The sequence below is a fragment of the Acipenser ruthenus genome, chromosome 7, assembly GCF_902713425.1.
Source record: "Acipenser ruthenus chromosome 7, fAciRut3.2 maternal haplotype, whole genome shotgun sequence".
NCBI classification, from domain to species: domain Eukaryota; kingdom Metazoa; phylum Chordata; class Actinopteri; order Acipenseriformes; family Acipenseridae; genus Acipenser; species Acipenser ruthenus.
In genome coordinates, this window is record NC_081195.1 from 62,891,718 (window position 1) to 62,907,034 (window position 15,317).

The 15,317-nt window shown below is 37.3% G+C and overlaps 2 protein-coding genes across 12 annotated transcripts in view; one reads left to right on the forward strand and one right to left on the reverse strand.

Moving 5' to 3' along the window:
• The window catches only part of si:dkeyp-27e10.3 (UPF0606 protein KIAA1549), a 67,131-nt gene extending 57,516 nt beyond the window's left edge, over positions 1-9,615 (forward strand). For 5 of the 10 annotated variants that reach the window (XM_059027524.1, XM_059027527.1, XM_059027531.1 and 2 more), the window contains 4 exons: positions 448-494; positions 1,942-2,084; positions 3,086-3,252; positions 3,832-9,615. In XM_059027524.1, the coding sequence (XP_058883507.1) occupies positions 448-494; positions 1,942-2,084; positions 3,086-3,252; positions 3,832-4,086 (612 nt within the window). In that variant the 3' untranslated portion in view covers positions 4,087-9,615. The remainder of the gene's footprint in view (positions 1-447; positions 495-1,941; positions 2,085-3,085; positions 3,253-3,831) is intronic. The other 5 variants (XM_059027525.1, XM_059027526.1, XM_059027533.1 and 2 more) reach the window with 3 other exon arrangements.
• A 1,011-nt stretch (positions 9,616-10,626) lies between these two features.
• On the reverse strand, positions 10,627-13,836 carry LOC117415443 (transmembrane protein 213-like). Of its 2 annotated transcripts, XM_034025795.3 has the most exons (4): positions 13,646-13,832; positions 12,929-13,012; positions 12,323-12,388; positions 10,627-11,647 (listed from the first exon to the last, which is right to left on the reverse strand). In XM_034025795.3, the coding sequence occupies exons 1-4, from the start codon at positions 13,704-13,706 to the stop codon at positions 11,472-11,474; spliced, it is 387 nt and encodes a 128-aa protein (XP_033881686.1). In that variant the 5' UTR covers positions 13,707-13,832; the 3' UTR covers positions 10,627-11,471. The 2 variants fall into 2 exon arrangements, with proteins under 2 accessions (XP_033881686.1, XP_033881687.1); XM_034025796.3 differs by lacking the exon at positions 12,929-13,012 and having other exon boundaries at positions 13,646-13,836.
• Between the last annotated feature and the right edge of the window lie 1,481 nt (positions 13,837-15,317).

Here is a 15,317-nt window from a genome sequence, read left to right on the forward strand (position 1 = left end):
TGCACAGCATTATTTTGTATAATTAAAATGCTTTTTTTCATAAGCTCATATGTTTTAAACTTGTATTTGAGAAACAGACTACACTGGTATAGAAACTCCAAGGTATTACAATTCCATTCAGTCTGGCCTGTGGCCCTATATAGCCATTTTTGGTAACTTTTTAGTTTCCTCATGATTAAGATCAAATGCTGCTGCTTTTAATCAAAGCAGAGTAGCTGCATACTTTTAAACATCCCAAACCTAACAAAATGAAGACGAGTGAGTTCATACGAGACAACAGTGATGAGAGGCTTTGTTTTTATTGTGATAAAACACCATCTTCCCCACGTTAACTATATAGAATATAACATGTGATTACAATGATTAGGCTTGGCTTAGTGTTTGTTAGTTTTATATGTTTGCACTCATTTAACACAATGTATTGTTATTATGATTATTCTATCTCAGCGTTATGCAGAGTTGGGAATGTCTCCTCCATCAGGACTATTACAAAGGTGAGATTTTCTGATTTACCTTCTCCAACATTATTAATATATAAGATGTCTAACGGCACATTCAAATAAAAGTGCCTGTTGATTTATTTTACTTTATGATAGATAGATTGCTTTCAATAAAGGGTGATTCTTTCTGTGTTTCTGTTATCTGTAACCTTGTTTCCATGGAAACCTGCCCAGGCACTACATTTTTGAGACCTCTAAAGACCTGAACACTGCTCTCTTCTCTAGCTAGTATTCTTAATGCCACTCATCATAGATTTAAGCTGTGAATAGGATCGTGCTTCTGCTGGGGAAGTGTCGTATGTTTCTTTCAATATGAATTGTTGTTGTTGTTGTTGTATTGAAATAATGTATAATATAGTTCACACTGGATGTCCTTTTTACTATAATATAATGTTCTGGAGTTCACAAGCCAGAGTACTGTACAAATCAATGTGAAACATGAATGATGTAACACCTTTTTGAGCATTTCCTGTTTACATTACCTAAATATTTTTTATTAACTGATTTATAGCATTTATATATTTATATAGTAGTTCAATTCTTATGTTAACTGCCACTAGCACTGCACTCTCATACATGTGAAAAAATACTGCAGTTTTTATATCCACTGGGCTGGTACTTCCCTTTAACAGAGTAATAAAGGAAAATGTATTGAACGAGGCCCTTCATTAGATATTCAAGGTAGATAGCAGGAGAAATGATCTGTGGCTTGTAGTTTATTTTAGTAGCCTGGAACACTTCACTTTGTCAACCTGACAGAGTTAAAGTGCATAAAAAAGGGGGATTTTCCAACTACCTTCAGCTTCCTGCAACACTTCAGTAGTTTAAAGATGCATTTGGTTTGATTGGGGTGAAAGATTGCATCACAGCAACAACACAGGAAATAATCAGCATTTTTAATGACCTTAACGGAAGTCTGTTACATTCAACTGTTACGGTACTTTGGGACAAGTCATTATTCTTCTTTCTTGCACCACGTCAGCATCTTCTTCATGGACAGATGTTACTAGAACTTACTATACAGAGACAAGTCAGAGTAAACAGACACCCAGAAAATAGACATGCGACAAATAAGTTTATTCTGCCTGAAATTGATCAACAAAAGCAGCATCACTGGTATCAGTTAATACCGCGTGGATCATCCTTTAGGCACCCTGTTATGTTGAAGGAACACTGCTGGACTGGGGACTTTTCCAAAGGTTTACATGAGTCTAATGGTAGAATGACTGCTAATTCAGAGTCAGATGAGGTTAAAATGGTTGACTGGTCACTTATTTGAGGCAGCTTGTATTTAAAAATAAATACTACTTATTAATGTTCTAAAACGGATTCAGCGTCCTTGTCAACCCAGCTTAACTGTGCCTCACACAATGACGTTGAAGACATCACGTGATGTGTGATTAGTTTACTACCATTAAAAACACTTCATTGTCTCTGATAGCAGACAAGGCCTTGGTCCAGGGTATCTGCAGTCAGGAGAGCCAGGTCGGCAGGAGCGGCCAGAGAGCTTGTATTCCAGCAGAGGGGTCTATGGTGAAGACGTTCCTTCGTCTGCACGGCCTCGACCAGTAGGGGGTACTACAGGTACTATTGTTTTTTCTTTTGCATTTCTAATGTCAGTCATCCTCTATACCAGTGGTACTCAATTCTGGCCCTCATCTATCCCTGGTCTTTATTCCAAGCAGCTCCTACATTAGTTAATGTCCTCTTTGCAGATTAAATTGACTATTTTACAAACCTGCAGGAAGTAAAAACCTGGACTGGACTGGATCTCGAGGGGCAGAATTGAGTACCACGGCTCTGTACCAAGTTGTGGTCCTAAATGTATAGATAGTAATTCTCTAGCCTTGGTTTGTCTAAAAAACAAAATCTGTTTTTCAGTCTCCCCATCTATCCTTGCTGCTACAATGTGCCAAGACTATTTTGTTTAATTCTTTTATTTTTTATTTTCATATACATATGGTAGTTCCCAAGCAAAATTATGTTACATAAATCTATAAAAAAGTTTTGAGAAGAAAACATGTCTCAAACAGTGGCTAGTTCCAATAGGAAGATCCAATCAAATCCTTAAACACTTCAGCTTATATGCTCGGCGCGATGCGATTTTTCAAGATACTTTCACAGTGGTAGGACCATACACGCCTGAAGCGACACAGACATGATGCGACAGATTTGAAAACTGCCAGATTTATAAAACTATAAAAAAATTGCTATTGACAAAACTATCAAGACTGGTACATATTCGTCATCATGATGTGGAAATTATCAGGTTCTATTAATTTTGTTGCATGGCTGCACATTTCCGCTTATCGTATTGTGTCTGGTGTGTAGCGGCAGCATATTCAATTTGTAATATGTTATATTATGTGCTGGCAGGGTGGTTACAAAGTCACTTTGCCACGCTGTGTTGCTGCTGTAGAAAAAGCATGCCTAATATTATTATTATTATTATTATTATTATTATTTATTTCTTAGCAGACGCCCTTATCCAGGGCGACTTACAATCGTAAGCAAACACCATGAAACCCCCTTATGACCCATAGTGGTTGATCCCAGTATCATCGATTTGTTTAAATCTGTCCCAGGTGCACAGCTCCACCACCTAACACAGGTGGGACTGTCCAGTCGGATCAGCTCCCACCTAGGACAGGTTCTGCCAGGGAGGGCAGCTCCAAGCCAGCCAGGGGCCTCTGGGTGGGCTCCCTATCGGACAGACGAAGAATTCACAAGATCGGGTCACCACAGGGACCCTGTAAGTAAAGAGATTTCTTAGTACAATACCTTAAATTGCTTATTTCCCATTACAAATATAATGGCATTTGGTTGCAGATTTAAATTTTAGCATTATGTTTCGTAATTAATTAGCATTAAATTATATCTTAGTCTGTTCATTAAAAAGTAGTTCCTATTCTGTTTTAACTCTTCATTGTTATACTGATTATGCTATGTCATGTCATTTAATGTTATTAATTTTAATTATGGTGTTGCTATCCATGTCACTGCTTTTAAAAAGTACCACAAAAACTTTGATAACTGTGTGCAGTTATTTAATGCTAAAACTACATGGAATGAAAAAGCTATCTTTATCAAGTTGTTTGTTTTTGTTTTGTGGTGCATTTTTAAAAGCAACAACAAAGATAATGGTGACATAATTAAAATGTAAACCTGGGGTAAACGAGAAACTTCTTGAGTGAATGCTTAGCTGGAACTGTATTTCTTTTTTAATTTCCTTGTTGTAGAGTCACCACCGTTTATAATAAATGTTGTTCTTGACTAACTGTATTAAGTATGCATCCAAGAACACTTTTACAACCAACATTATCTCTTTCAGACACAGATGCTTGGGTTCCCTGACTACTCCTCGTCCTCAATGTTCCAGATGCCCAGGACTGCGCTGAGGGAGCCCCTGGCTCCAGCTGCCCACCTCCAGCACAGTGTTCTGGAACCTGTGGGGGCTGGCTTCCCCTCAGCAACCGCCGAAGAACCCCCGCCAGGCCACTCCTCAGCCTCCCTCATCAAAGCAATCCGAGAGGAGCTCATGCGGCTTTCACAGAAACAGTCCACGGTGCAGAGCTTCCACAGCTGATCTGCCTCCTATACACAACCAATCCCTCCTCCCCAACAAGGAAATGCTTCCCATGGAAGTTCCCAGTCGCAGAACCGGACCATACATGAAGATATCTTTATAGCAGTACTGGAACCAAAGTAGAGGGCAAAACCGGGCAATACCCAGATTACAGGTACATGATGCCCACCCACCCGTTTGATAAATAGGGATTATTTTGCTGTAAATCTGCAGTAGCTGCTCTTCAGCTGCTCACCCAACAAGGTCATGAGTTCTGCTCCCAGTTTCTGTAGCTGCAACACCAGTGCTAGCTCACAGTCTTTTGAGTCTCGTTTCATAAATTTGCTGTGGTGGAATTCATCATTACCTATGAGTTTGGCAACAGCGGCCAAACTTTTCTTGAAGGCATCCCCTAGAGTGCAACGATGGGGCTAACTCTCTAAGTACAGCTCACTGCTTTTCAGGCCTAGGCAGATGGCCTCCATAGTGGACAACGTAGCAAGACCACTGTGTAATGTGTCAACATGGTGATTGGAATTGTTCATATTTTGTTTGACAAAAAAAAGGTTCAATAATGCATATATACATATATGTATGTTATGTATGATTCTTCTCCGTACTATACAGTAACTTCACTGCTTCATAATGAATTAAAAAGACAAGACAGTTGTTCAATCCCAATTTTATTGTATACAATACAGGTCCTACATAGCTACTGTTGAAATCTTCCTGATTTTCCTTGGTGCTAAAAATCAAGCTGCCCCATCACAAAGAACACATTGCCTTTATTCTTAATGTCTGGGTACCATGGTAATGAAACATCGACACTCACAATTAACCTGAATGTGATTTCAGACACGAAAAGGTTACAAGGACTCAGTGTCTTTAACTTACTGTAATTTCTTCTCGAGTAGATCAGTGTCTGTTATGCACAGGTCTTCAGCTTACATAAAATATAGCACAATATAACATGTTTATTATTCAGGTAAAAACAAGAGACTCAACAGCTCTTTGAGTTATGGTTATGACGATGCTGATCAGGTACCATATAAGAGAAAGCGTATGCCAACTTTGAAGGTAAAAGGGGTTTTAACTTTTGTATAGAAACCCTGTTTTAACGTCTTAAGCAATAGTTTCCAACAGTCTTAACATGTACAAACACTGTTTTATTTTTACACTGTAGGTCACGTGATAGTTTTTTCAGCTATATTTCACATGCATATCTCACTCATTTCAGTTGCATGTAGTCTGTTTCTGTTCTTTCTGGAAAAGGTACATTGGTGTTTTGAATGGGAAACCCAGAGATGTAACAGGCTGTAAACTGTTGCAAACTATTTTAGGATGCAAACACAAATGAATTTATTTATTTTTGTCCTTTTTTATGAAATCGTAGCATTGGTGGAAATTTCTTTAGAATCAGTTACAGTGAGAGAAATAAGATGAAGAGTAGTGTTTGGGGATTGTTTTTTTCATTGGCCATCTGCATAAAGCCTGTTAGCTAGCTAGCAATTACATAATTATATCGGCATGCTGGGCTTTGGTCTGTAGCTATACCACTTCTCAGATAAGTGGAATGAGCTCATACTGTGCAATTGAAATCTGGAATTGTTGCACTTCTGTGAAACATGACAGAACGCAAAACACTTTTTATTAATTTCACCGACACTGTATAATTGGACATTTTCAAAAAGCCTAGCATTAAAAAATGCCCATCAAGTTTAAATCAGCAGGCATACTGGGGAGGTAGTGTAACTGGATACAGACATGCCCTTGCACTCATTGCTAAACAGGGCACAAAAAGAAGGTAGGAAAGAGATGAATATATGGAGTACTTTACCAGGAGTAAGCAGCCTGGATTCCTGTTGCAGTAGACAAAGCTGCAAAGTGTTCATGCTAATGTGGACTGTGGACTGGAGGTTCTGGCTTACAGTTGCACAATGGTAGTGTCTCAGAAATCCTGTATATAGTACATGTGAAGGGATACACCTTCAACTATAAATTCAATCTCAATGCTGTGAAATTGTCTTGCATTCCATTTCTTCAGGAAACTGCAGTCAGTCAAGTGTTATAATTCCACACAGTTACTATGGTTCTGTTGTGAACTGAGTGTAATTGTGAGGCATTTAGAATAAAGGTTACCAGATACTTGCAGTGCATTTTGTTCAAATAAGTAGCTAAGGACTAGGTAAGTAAGATTTGGCATGTGTATTTAAATGTTAAGCATCTGCTTGTGAGAACATAAATATTTTGTGCGCATTGGGTAAACAAACTAATTGATAGTTGCTTACATGGGATAATCCGTACTTTAAAGACACAAATAGGATTGTTACATTCAATGTGAGCCCTTAGTCCAGCATGTGCCTTATAATGTTACCACACCTGTGTAATACTTCAGATGATTTGCAACCAAATAATACTTAAGATGCTTTGGAATCGCTTTGCAACCAAACTACCAGTTGAGATTCTATGGAAATTTCCACCTCAGCAGTTAATTAATGATGCAAAAGGTTGACCTGAGCAAGTAGAATTATATTTAACTCCAACTTGTGGTCGTGTCGTCGTAACATGTTGGCACTGTCACTCATAACCATGTACACATGTGACCAGTGGAATCACCACCGGCCTGAGAGTATGGTCCTTTGTTTCCCATGTGCGAGATGTTTGTAAATATGACTGTTTGTAAGTTTCTCGTTTTGTGACGGAAAAAGAAAATGTTGGCAGGTCCAACAGAGGTTTGTTTTATGAACTGCATGTTTTATGAATATTAGGTTTTAATTATTTACAATATGTATGATGTGCATGTCAAAAATAAATAAGTAATAAAAAGACAGTGCTCAGCAGAGATTCATGTTTAAAATTAAGAAATAAAAAAACATAGAGTAAACCCCAGTGTAAAAATGCACAAGAAGATTTTTAAGAGATGTATCTGTAGTTCTACATTGTAGCTGCCAGGAACCTGGCGTGCTCATATGTAAGTGAAATGCAGTATTATAATGCAATGAATAATCACGAACAGTCGGAACCCACGGAGGAGATATGGAAACATTTACTGAATGATTATTACTGTTTTACTAGGCTTAAACGTGCTAGCAGAAGCTCACTCCGTCTAAATTATTTACTATTCCTCGTCATACTAGGAGAGTACAGGTGACCCAATTTCTATATTAACAGAAAAGATCATAAAGTCATGAGTGTGGGAAGTACAGTACATACCCTAACTTATGTTTTATTCCAGTGTTTTACACTAGTTCCTTATTATGAAGGCAACCACAAGTGACTTCTAGTAATAAGTCGAGAATATTGAATTCCATCTTCGGGGGTAGAATGGTATTGTGTGTGAAAAAGATACATCACTCTTGAATGTTTGTAGTGGTTGTGGGTTGCAAAGTATTTTGCTGCTGGGCTTTACTGAGTGTGTTCAGCCGTATTCAGAGCCCTTACATTCCATATCTATTAAACACCCAACACAAGGAGTTCATTTTTAGGATAAGCATATAGAAGGACCAAAACTACATCTTATGCATGATAATAAAGGATACAGTAGATTCTGATTTTAGTTTTTATTTCCCAGAAACTCAAAATAAATATTGACTGCACTCCATTAATGTTTGTACTAGTGGGGCATATTAAGACAGATTAACATGACATTTGTGCACTGTAAACATGACTCATTGTCAGCTTTGATATAAAAAAAAGAGAGGAATTAACCCACAAAAGATGAACCTGTAATAATGTATTTAAATGGTTTTCCTTCTTGTCATTTGTCATTTCAAAGGTAACTCTGCTTAGCACCATTATGAAAAATAATTACTGTTTTTTTCTTTTTTTGTGTAGGGGGGAGGGGGTTGTTCAAAAACAGAATGGATTTTTATTGTATACAGTAATGAAATATGAACACTGTGTAGCACAATGACACATTGAATTACCAGTATGGTGGAGTACAATATACACCTTGACATTGCATTAATGTATTATATCATGGTCAACATTTGAATATTATAGAATACAGTTACACATATGGGTGTAACACAGCCAGGGTAATACGAAGGAAAAGTGCACACAAATCAATATAAAATGCACACAGCTTGTCAAACACAGGGAGACATACAGTATTTATAATGATCAGCTCTGAAGGTTAAGTGACTCTTTCTTAATTTCCTCTGCCTCTGCTTAACATTTAAAATATATATTTTAAATGGATACTGTACCTGCAAAGGCAAGCAGTTGTCTATACAGACTGCATTCATTAAGAGACGAAAAATCCAGGAATTACATTAGCCATGTACCAGCTTGCAATCTATTTCAGGAATCAAGTCACAAGTCCAATGCTTTAAAATACCTTATATTGTGTTTATGTACAGTATGCAGCAACACATTCATTCTAAATCCAAATTTGAATTACAGTAGTAAATCAAAAATGCACAACCTGTTTCTGACTGTTGTGTGTATGGGCTGCCTAACATTAAAAGTCTAGTAAAATAATACCTTATTTCCAAAAAAAAAAACACTCTGTATATAGCTTCCATTCATATGGTATTTGCCTGTCATCACTTTTAACATTTTGTACATCACTGTTGCATTTAGAATGACAAGGTTTGACACGGAAAATGTAGATGTACAGTACTACAGTGAACATGTGAATATGTGTTCTGCTTTTGAAAAAAAAAAAAGGTTTTCATGATGAAATTGTGTCTTCTACTTGGAATAGCTAAAGCACACAGTGCTTGGAAGGGCTGTGCTGGTCAACACGCAAAATCTCAAGCAAAAAAAAGAAAAGAGGTTACAAATATAAACTGTGGAAGTCAATGGAAAACCATGTCAGGCCTTACAATATATACAGTACTTAAAACAATAACACTAGCGAGTTCAGGCAGTTCCACCAGATAACACCTTCATTTTCATTTAGGGTTAGGTCGGGTTAACGTTAGGGTCAGGGTTTAGTTTTAGATTTGGGTTTAGGTTTAGGGGTTAGGGTTAGGGTTTGGGTTACAGTTAAGGTTAGGGTAGGTCAGTTTTTAGGGTTACGATTATGGCAGGGTTAGAGTCAGGTTGGATTAGGATTAGGGTTGACACTGGTAATCAATTCCAGTATTGTAATATTTTTGTACCATTGTGTGGCCATTTCTGATTATACTGTGGTCTGCTTTTGACTCTGGTGTAGCTTCTTCAGGGTAATATACTGGTGTTATCTCTCTGGCCTAATGATGCATTGTTTATTCATCTAGGTACTACTAGACAAACAGTTAGGTAAATAATCTGCTGGCCTCATTTTGAAGTTGGAGTGTTTTGTTTGTTGACTGACTGCTGCCTGGCTCTTAACAGGCTCTGTTCTTTGGAACTCATTTTGCTTTGATTAGCAAAGTAATTCCTGGTGCTTTAACATTTTATATAGCCTTTTTACATAGTGAAAGCTATTCTTGTATTCTGCTGTACACTGACACTTTGTCACTTCCATATTTTATCAGTATATGCTTCCATGTGTGGTCTCTACAGTGTCTATGCCTCATACAGTATCTCCATTCTTGTAAAATAAAACATTTGCTAGCTGCATTTCTCAACGTGTGTTTGTGTGCCTGTGTTGCTTGTTTGCAGGAGATTTCCCCTTGTTTTCTACATTTGAAATGCACTTTTTTTATTTAAAGGAAATCAATCCTATTTTCCCCAGGCAGAAACTCCTGCATGCCCTAAGCATTGAACTCTCAATCTTCCTGAAATAATGTGCAGACTCAACGCCATTAGGCAACCTGCAGGGAGAGAAAAAATGAAGACTAGGCACTTCAGCAATTGCAGTAAAGATATTCCCACAACAGCTTCTTTTACCACAGTTCCTCCACTAATAACCCAATAGAGTCTCATTCATTCACTGCTCTGAGCAACTAAGGCAGGATGCTACCAGAGTTATCTGTTTTACCCTTTAATGTGCAGCAGAAACAAGTACTTAAAAACATGTTCACACAAATCCCTTACCTTTCTTTTTAGACATTCTTTTAATTTTGACCCAGAGGTACCCATTTTTTATTATTCATTATTCTTTCCCAAACAAGCATTGTGTTAGGAAAAGTGGAAGTATAAACTGCAAGTACATTTTCTTACTGTGTGTGTTGTAACACTGTCCCCTTGCCTTTTTATCTATGTAATCCTTCTGAGTTCTTACTCAATTCATTTTTGTATTTTTTTGATAAGCCTGTGTTAAGGTGCTTTAATTTCAGATAAGGGACTACAGTGCTCTTCAGTTCTTGTGGCATGCCATAGATATTGGTAACACAGGCTAGATCAGGTAGTGTCTTTATAGAAGTAAGAGCAAGCGCCATCTAGTGATCTGCAACATTGGATCAGAGTTTTTCTGGCAGAGTATGCTGCTGAGCACTAGATAGTGCTGGTGCTTACTAATATAAAGACACTGGCTGATCTAGAGTGCATTACATATGTCTAGAACTGAAGAGCCGTTCCAGACGGTTCGGAAGAAGTAAGTTTACCCCACTCTGCACTGAACAAAGTGTCCCTATGATAGGTTGGCTGATGGTCAGGCGGGAATAACACATACCAATATAAGAAATTAAACAATTTTTAGGCAATTTTATTTTTTAGTAAAACCACTAAATAAAACAAACACAGGCTTTACAATTTACAAACAAACAAGTACCCTGCCCAGCTTAGGGCTTCTATAAAAGCACATTACAACACACACACACCTCACCACACAACACATACACACACACACACACACACACACAACCACACAACACTCACACACACACACAGAGGTTTACTCACATGTACTGTACTATGCAGATGGACCGCAATCAACTAAAGAGCATAACTCATTGACCAACTGGCAAACCAATGCAGTCCCGAGTTTCCTCCACTCTGGCCACATTCTCACATGGCTGGAATGGAGGGAATCGGTGAGATCATTTTCATGCAGGGATTGGGATTTTAACCGTACCAAACATAAAACTATTTAAATAGTTGAAGCTGGCATTTGTTTTGTACATATGAGGATATCCCCCCAGTAATGCCACATAGCATGTGTCAGGAGACTACCCACCTCGCTACAGTCCTATTCCGAGGAGTGTCTATCACCCACCAAGGTTCTAACTGGAAAGAAATACATGGGGGGCGTTAAGAAGTACAAACCACCATGGAGGTGAAGGGGTCCCTACAGTGTTGTAGCTTCAAAAACTGTATTACAAAATAAAAGTACAAATAAATGAATGAAATGGTCACAGAAGTTGGATTGTAATACCTTTGGGAACATGATACAGTTACCAGGTGACTTTTTTTATGCTGGTGGATACTTGAAGTTTAATGGTGAAAGCTACAGTTAAAGCTTCAAAGAATTCAGACATATAGGTTGAGCTTATAGGAAAGTAAAACTGTTTCATTTCTGGTTTTCGGCCCAGTCCTCAGGCTCGCATGTACTTTTTCTGTTCGTCGACTCCCATTTTACTGAGCTTGTTTGCACAGAGCAGGATGAGAGTGATGAACCAGAGGCCCCAGCCCACTGCCGCAGCTATCCAGCCGTAGTCACCCACTCCCATCTGGCAGCACTTTGCAGCCATACTGCAGGTTGCTGTGACGTCTGATTGTGGGGGTACAAGAGAAGCACATTACTGCTATATTGTATTCACTGTTTAACACTGATGCAAAGATTGTATCAAGGTCTTCACACTGATTGAAGTATTCAGAAGAAGAACCATACAGTATGTGTGTCAGAAAGCAAAAATTAATTCTCTGTGTAAGTGTTTGAACATGTTTTAGAAGCACAACAATAATGAAGCCATGCATTGGTGTAATGTTCAGTATATTGGTACTGCCCCTTTAAGAGTTAAACAAAAAATCACTTCCCAGTTGGGAAAAGAGGTTTCTCTGAAAAGTGAAACTAGGGGAGTTCATTGCTTGTGTCCTTTATTTAAAAGTTATACCTAATTAAATGATACTTTATAAAGGACGTCATAATTGGTATGGCTCGTTTAACCAAAGAGATTGGACAAATGCATCATATGAATCTTGTTTATACTTCTGTAGGTGTAGTGGAGGCAGATATCTACCAGACATACAGTATAGACAAACAGGGGCTCTCTTAGAATCAGATACATGGTTAAAATGAACGCAGCTAAAATTGCACTCATACAGTTTTTCATCTCAGTGATTCAAATAATGTTTTTAAATTAGTAACAAGCAATGCCCTTTGACATGTTTTTGGGGTTCTAAGGAAGAAAAAAAAACACCCTCATCCTTTAATTTTATCACTTACCTGAACACTCATCTGAGGAAATGCTACTGCCATGGTTTGTGGAGTTGGAGATTGTGCTTTCAGATCCTGCAACAAGGCAAGTACTGCGTATTATAATCGAACACGATTAGAGCAAATGCAAAAGGACACCCAGTAGTTACTGAGCAAGTCTGTAGTACTAAACGGTAATGCTAATAATGTGATATCTGTATAATGTGAAATAATGTATATTATGATATCTTGTAACAATTGTAAGTCGCCCTGGATAAGGGCGTCTGCTAAGAAATAAATAATAATAATAATATTCAAATAGGAACAAATGTGCCATTTTTCTTGCTTTACAATAGAAGCCCACACTAGAGACACACACACATTAGGGCATTGCTTTCCACTTTCTTTCAGGAAATGGCAGGGTCCATCAAGAGTTACCAACACTGTATTTGTCAGACCACAATGAGGAGGTGATTTTTTCCGTCGACAAAACCCATATATACTGTGAGTTAACTCATAGTTAGCAGCAAATGTGCCGAGATAATCACCTTTCAATTGAACCTCAGTAGATCACACCAACCTATAAGTTGACCCTTTAAAATTAAATAAATGCCCATAGAAACTGCAGACAATTACCTTGTATAGTAGAATAAATATTGTATCTGGTTATGCTGGTTATAGATCCATCACTGCTAGTCAAATTAGTGTCACCAGAAAAACCTTTAACACAAAACATCTTATTTGCACGTGTCCTGAGGTGGAACTGTGTGGTCCAATTGGCACAGTCAAACAGGCAAGGTGGGAAATGTGAGACATTGAAAAATACTACATTCAGTATTCAAAAAACCTTTCACCAGCATTTTTGCTAAAACATTTAATTATCCACTTTTTTCTGATATACTACTCACAAATACAGAATTTAGTACTTGTTTTCATCAAACTTTCATGACCAGTAACTATGTTGCCAGCTATGAATAAGCAGTATGTATAAAAAAGAAGTGTTCACTGGAATAAAAGTAAAATAAATATATAAACCTATAAATTATTATTAGCCAGTACCTAAGGAAAGAACAATAACTACAGCAATGAGACACTAGATACACAATAAGGTCTTGTACCCTCTTTTTAAAGTATATATTTTTTATTACCATGTTTTTTTTAAACTATAGAGGTTCAATTTTACAATGCTACTGTATAACTGGAGTTATTTAAAAAAAGAAAAAAATCTAAAACTGTTTTATGAATATCAAGATTAATTTGACTTATAATAAACATCTTCAAAACACAAATAATAACCATTTACTTGAGTACTGGCTTTTTACTAAAATGTGTAAGCCATTAGAATGGACCTACCTGTAACATGGCAGATCACAGTGAAAGACACCAATGTGAATGTCGCAATGTTCCTCATCATGTTCTATTGATGGTACTGAAGTTTGGAAACCCTGACTTAAAGAAAGAGCAGCAGCAGCAGATCTTCAGTCCCTCTTAGAACAGTACCAGTGACCAGGTAACTCCACCCACTGCTCGTAACCTTACAACTCTATTACACAGTAACAAACAGACACAAGGGCATACATAAGCTAGTGTCATATTGCATACTTTGCCTTAGCTGGACTTATATAAATGTGGCTGTTCATAAATTCATGTTTGAGTCATTTCGAAACTTGGCTAAAAAAAAAATAGAAAAACACGCCATAACACTATCAATTGGGCTTAGGCCACCACAGACTGCCAAGACAGCAGCGATCCAACATGATGTCGTGATGGTGTTTAAATTGTCTGGAAGTAATTCATGGCCATTCTTCAATGATTACTACCCCCTTTAGGGAAGCTGGATGTGGAAATGGGAAGCTGCCTGCTCTCCGGAATGGCATGGGAGCCATTGATATGCCATCAGTGTCATAAATGTCCCTATTTCCAAATCTTCAGCGTGTACTCTTTATTTTGAGATTTGTGACATAGTGGAAAATGGTTGCCACCAGGGTTATAATTTATCCCACGTTTTCTTTTTTCTTTCTTTTAATATGCTATGGGAGAACATTATTAACTGTTTAATTGCATCAGCCAATATTTACAATTTGAATGTGTTCATTAATTTTGAATTTAGCCAATTCAATTGCTGTCTGAAACAAAACAGGTTGAAAAAACATGAAGCTTTGTTATATTTATTCCAAAATGATTTCACTTGGCTAAACCCCTTGGGAGGCAATATCTTTTTTTTAAAGGCTCCGAAACTTCGATACAAGAATAATCCCTTTAAAAAGTACTTATATTACAGCTAATATTACTATTAATTGTTTCCATGTATTTATATTAGGCAGTCATGTTTGGTAAAAGCTGGCTCCCAAAATGACCTTAGGGCAAACTGCACTAGCCTAAACCTGCTACAAAATAATATCTTGAATGTCAAATGTATCTAAACACCAGAGTTTACTAAACAAGGGTTTGAGGGGTATGTGAAGGTGACATGACATAAAAAGTGTTTGTATGTTGTTTGTATAGATATGGGAAGTGATAAGGTGGCAAAGAAAAAAAAACAAAAAAACAACACACCTAACAAGCGTGTTTGTACTATTATTGTATGTTAACAAGAAAACGCCAATGTTTCTGTAAGACAACCAAATCCATCTAAATAAGGTTTTAAAAAGTCATTACTATTCAATTAGGCCAACCAAGGCCGCAGTTTCCTCAATACCAACCACATAGCTGAAATGGAGAGAGCTAGGAACCATGTTTCATGCAGGAGTAAGGAATAAAACAACAAATCAATAATAATGCAAAAACACGTACTTAAAGTTTTGTGAATAGAGCCATAGTTTTAGGCCTCTCAAGGACTTTCAATTTCTCATTTTGTAACATTAACTGGGAATTTTCTCATTTATAATAAATAACGAAATAATAATAAGAGTTAAAGACCGTGGTAAATGCTTTGCAAATATGGCCCTGCAGTTCTAATCTAGTTTTTCATTACTTAGTTGAAATAATGATATGTTGACTGTAATAGCATGCTTTTGAAGTGGGC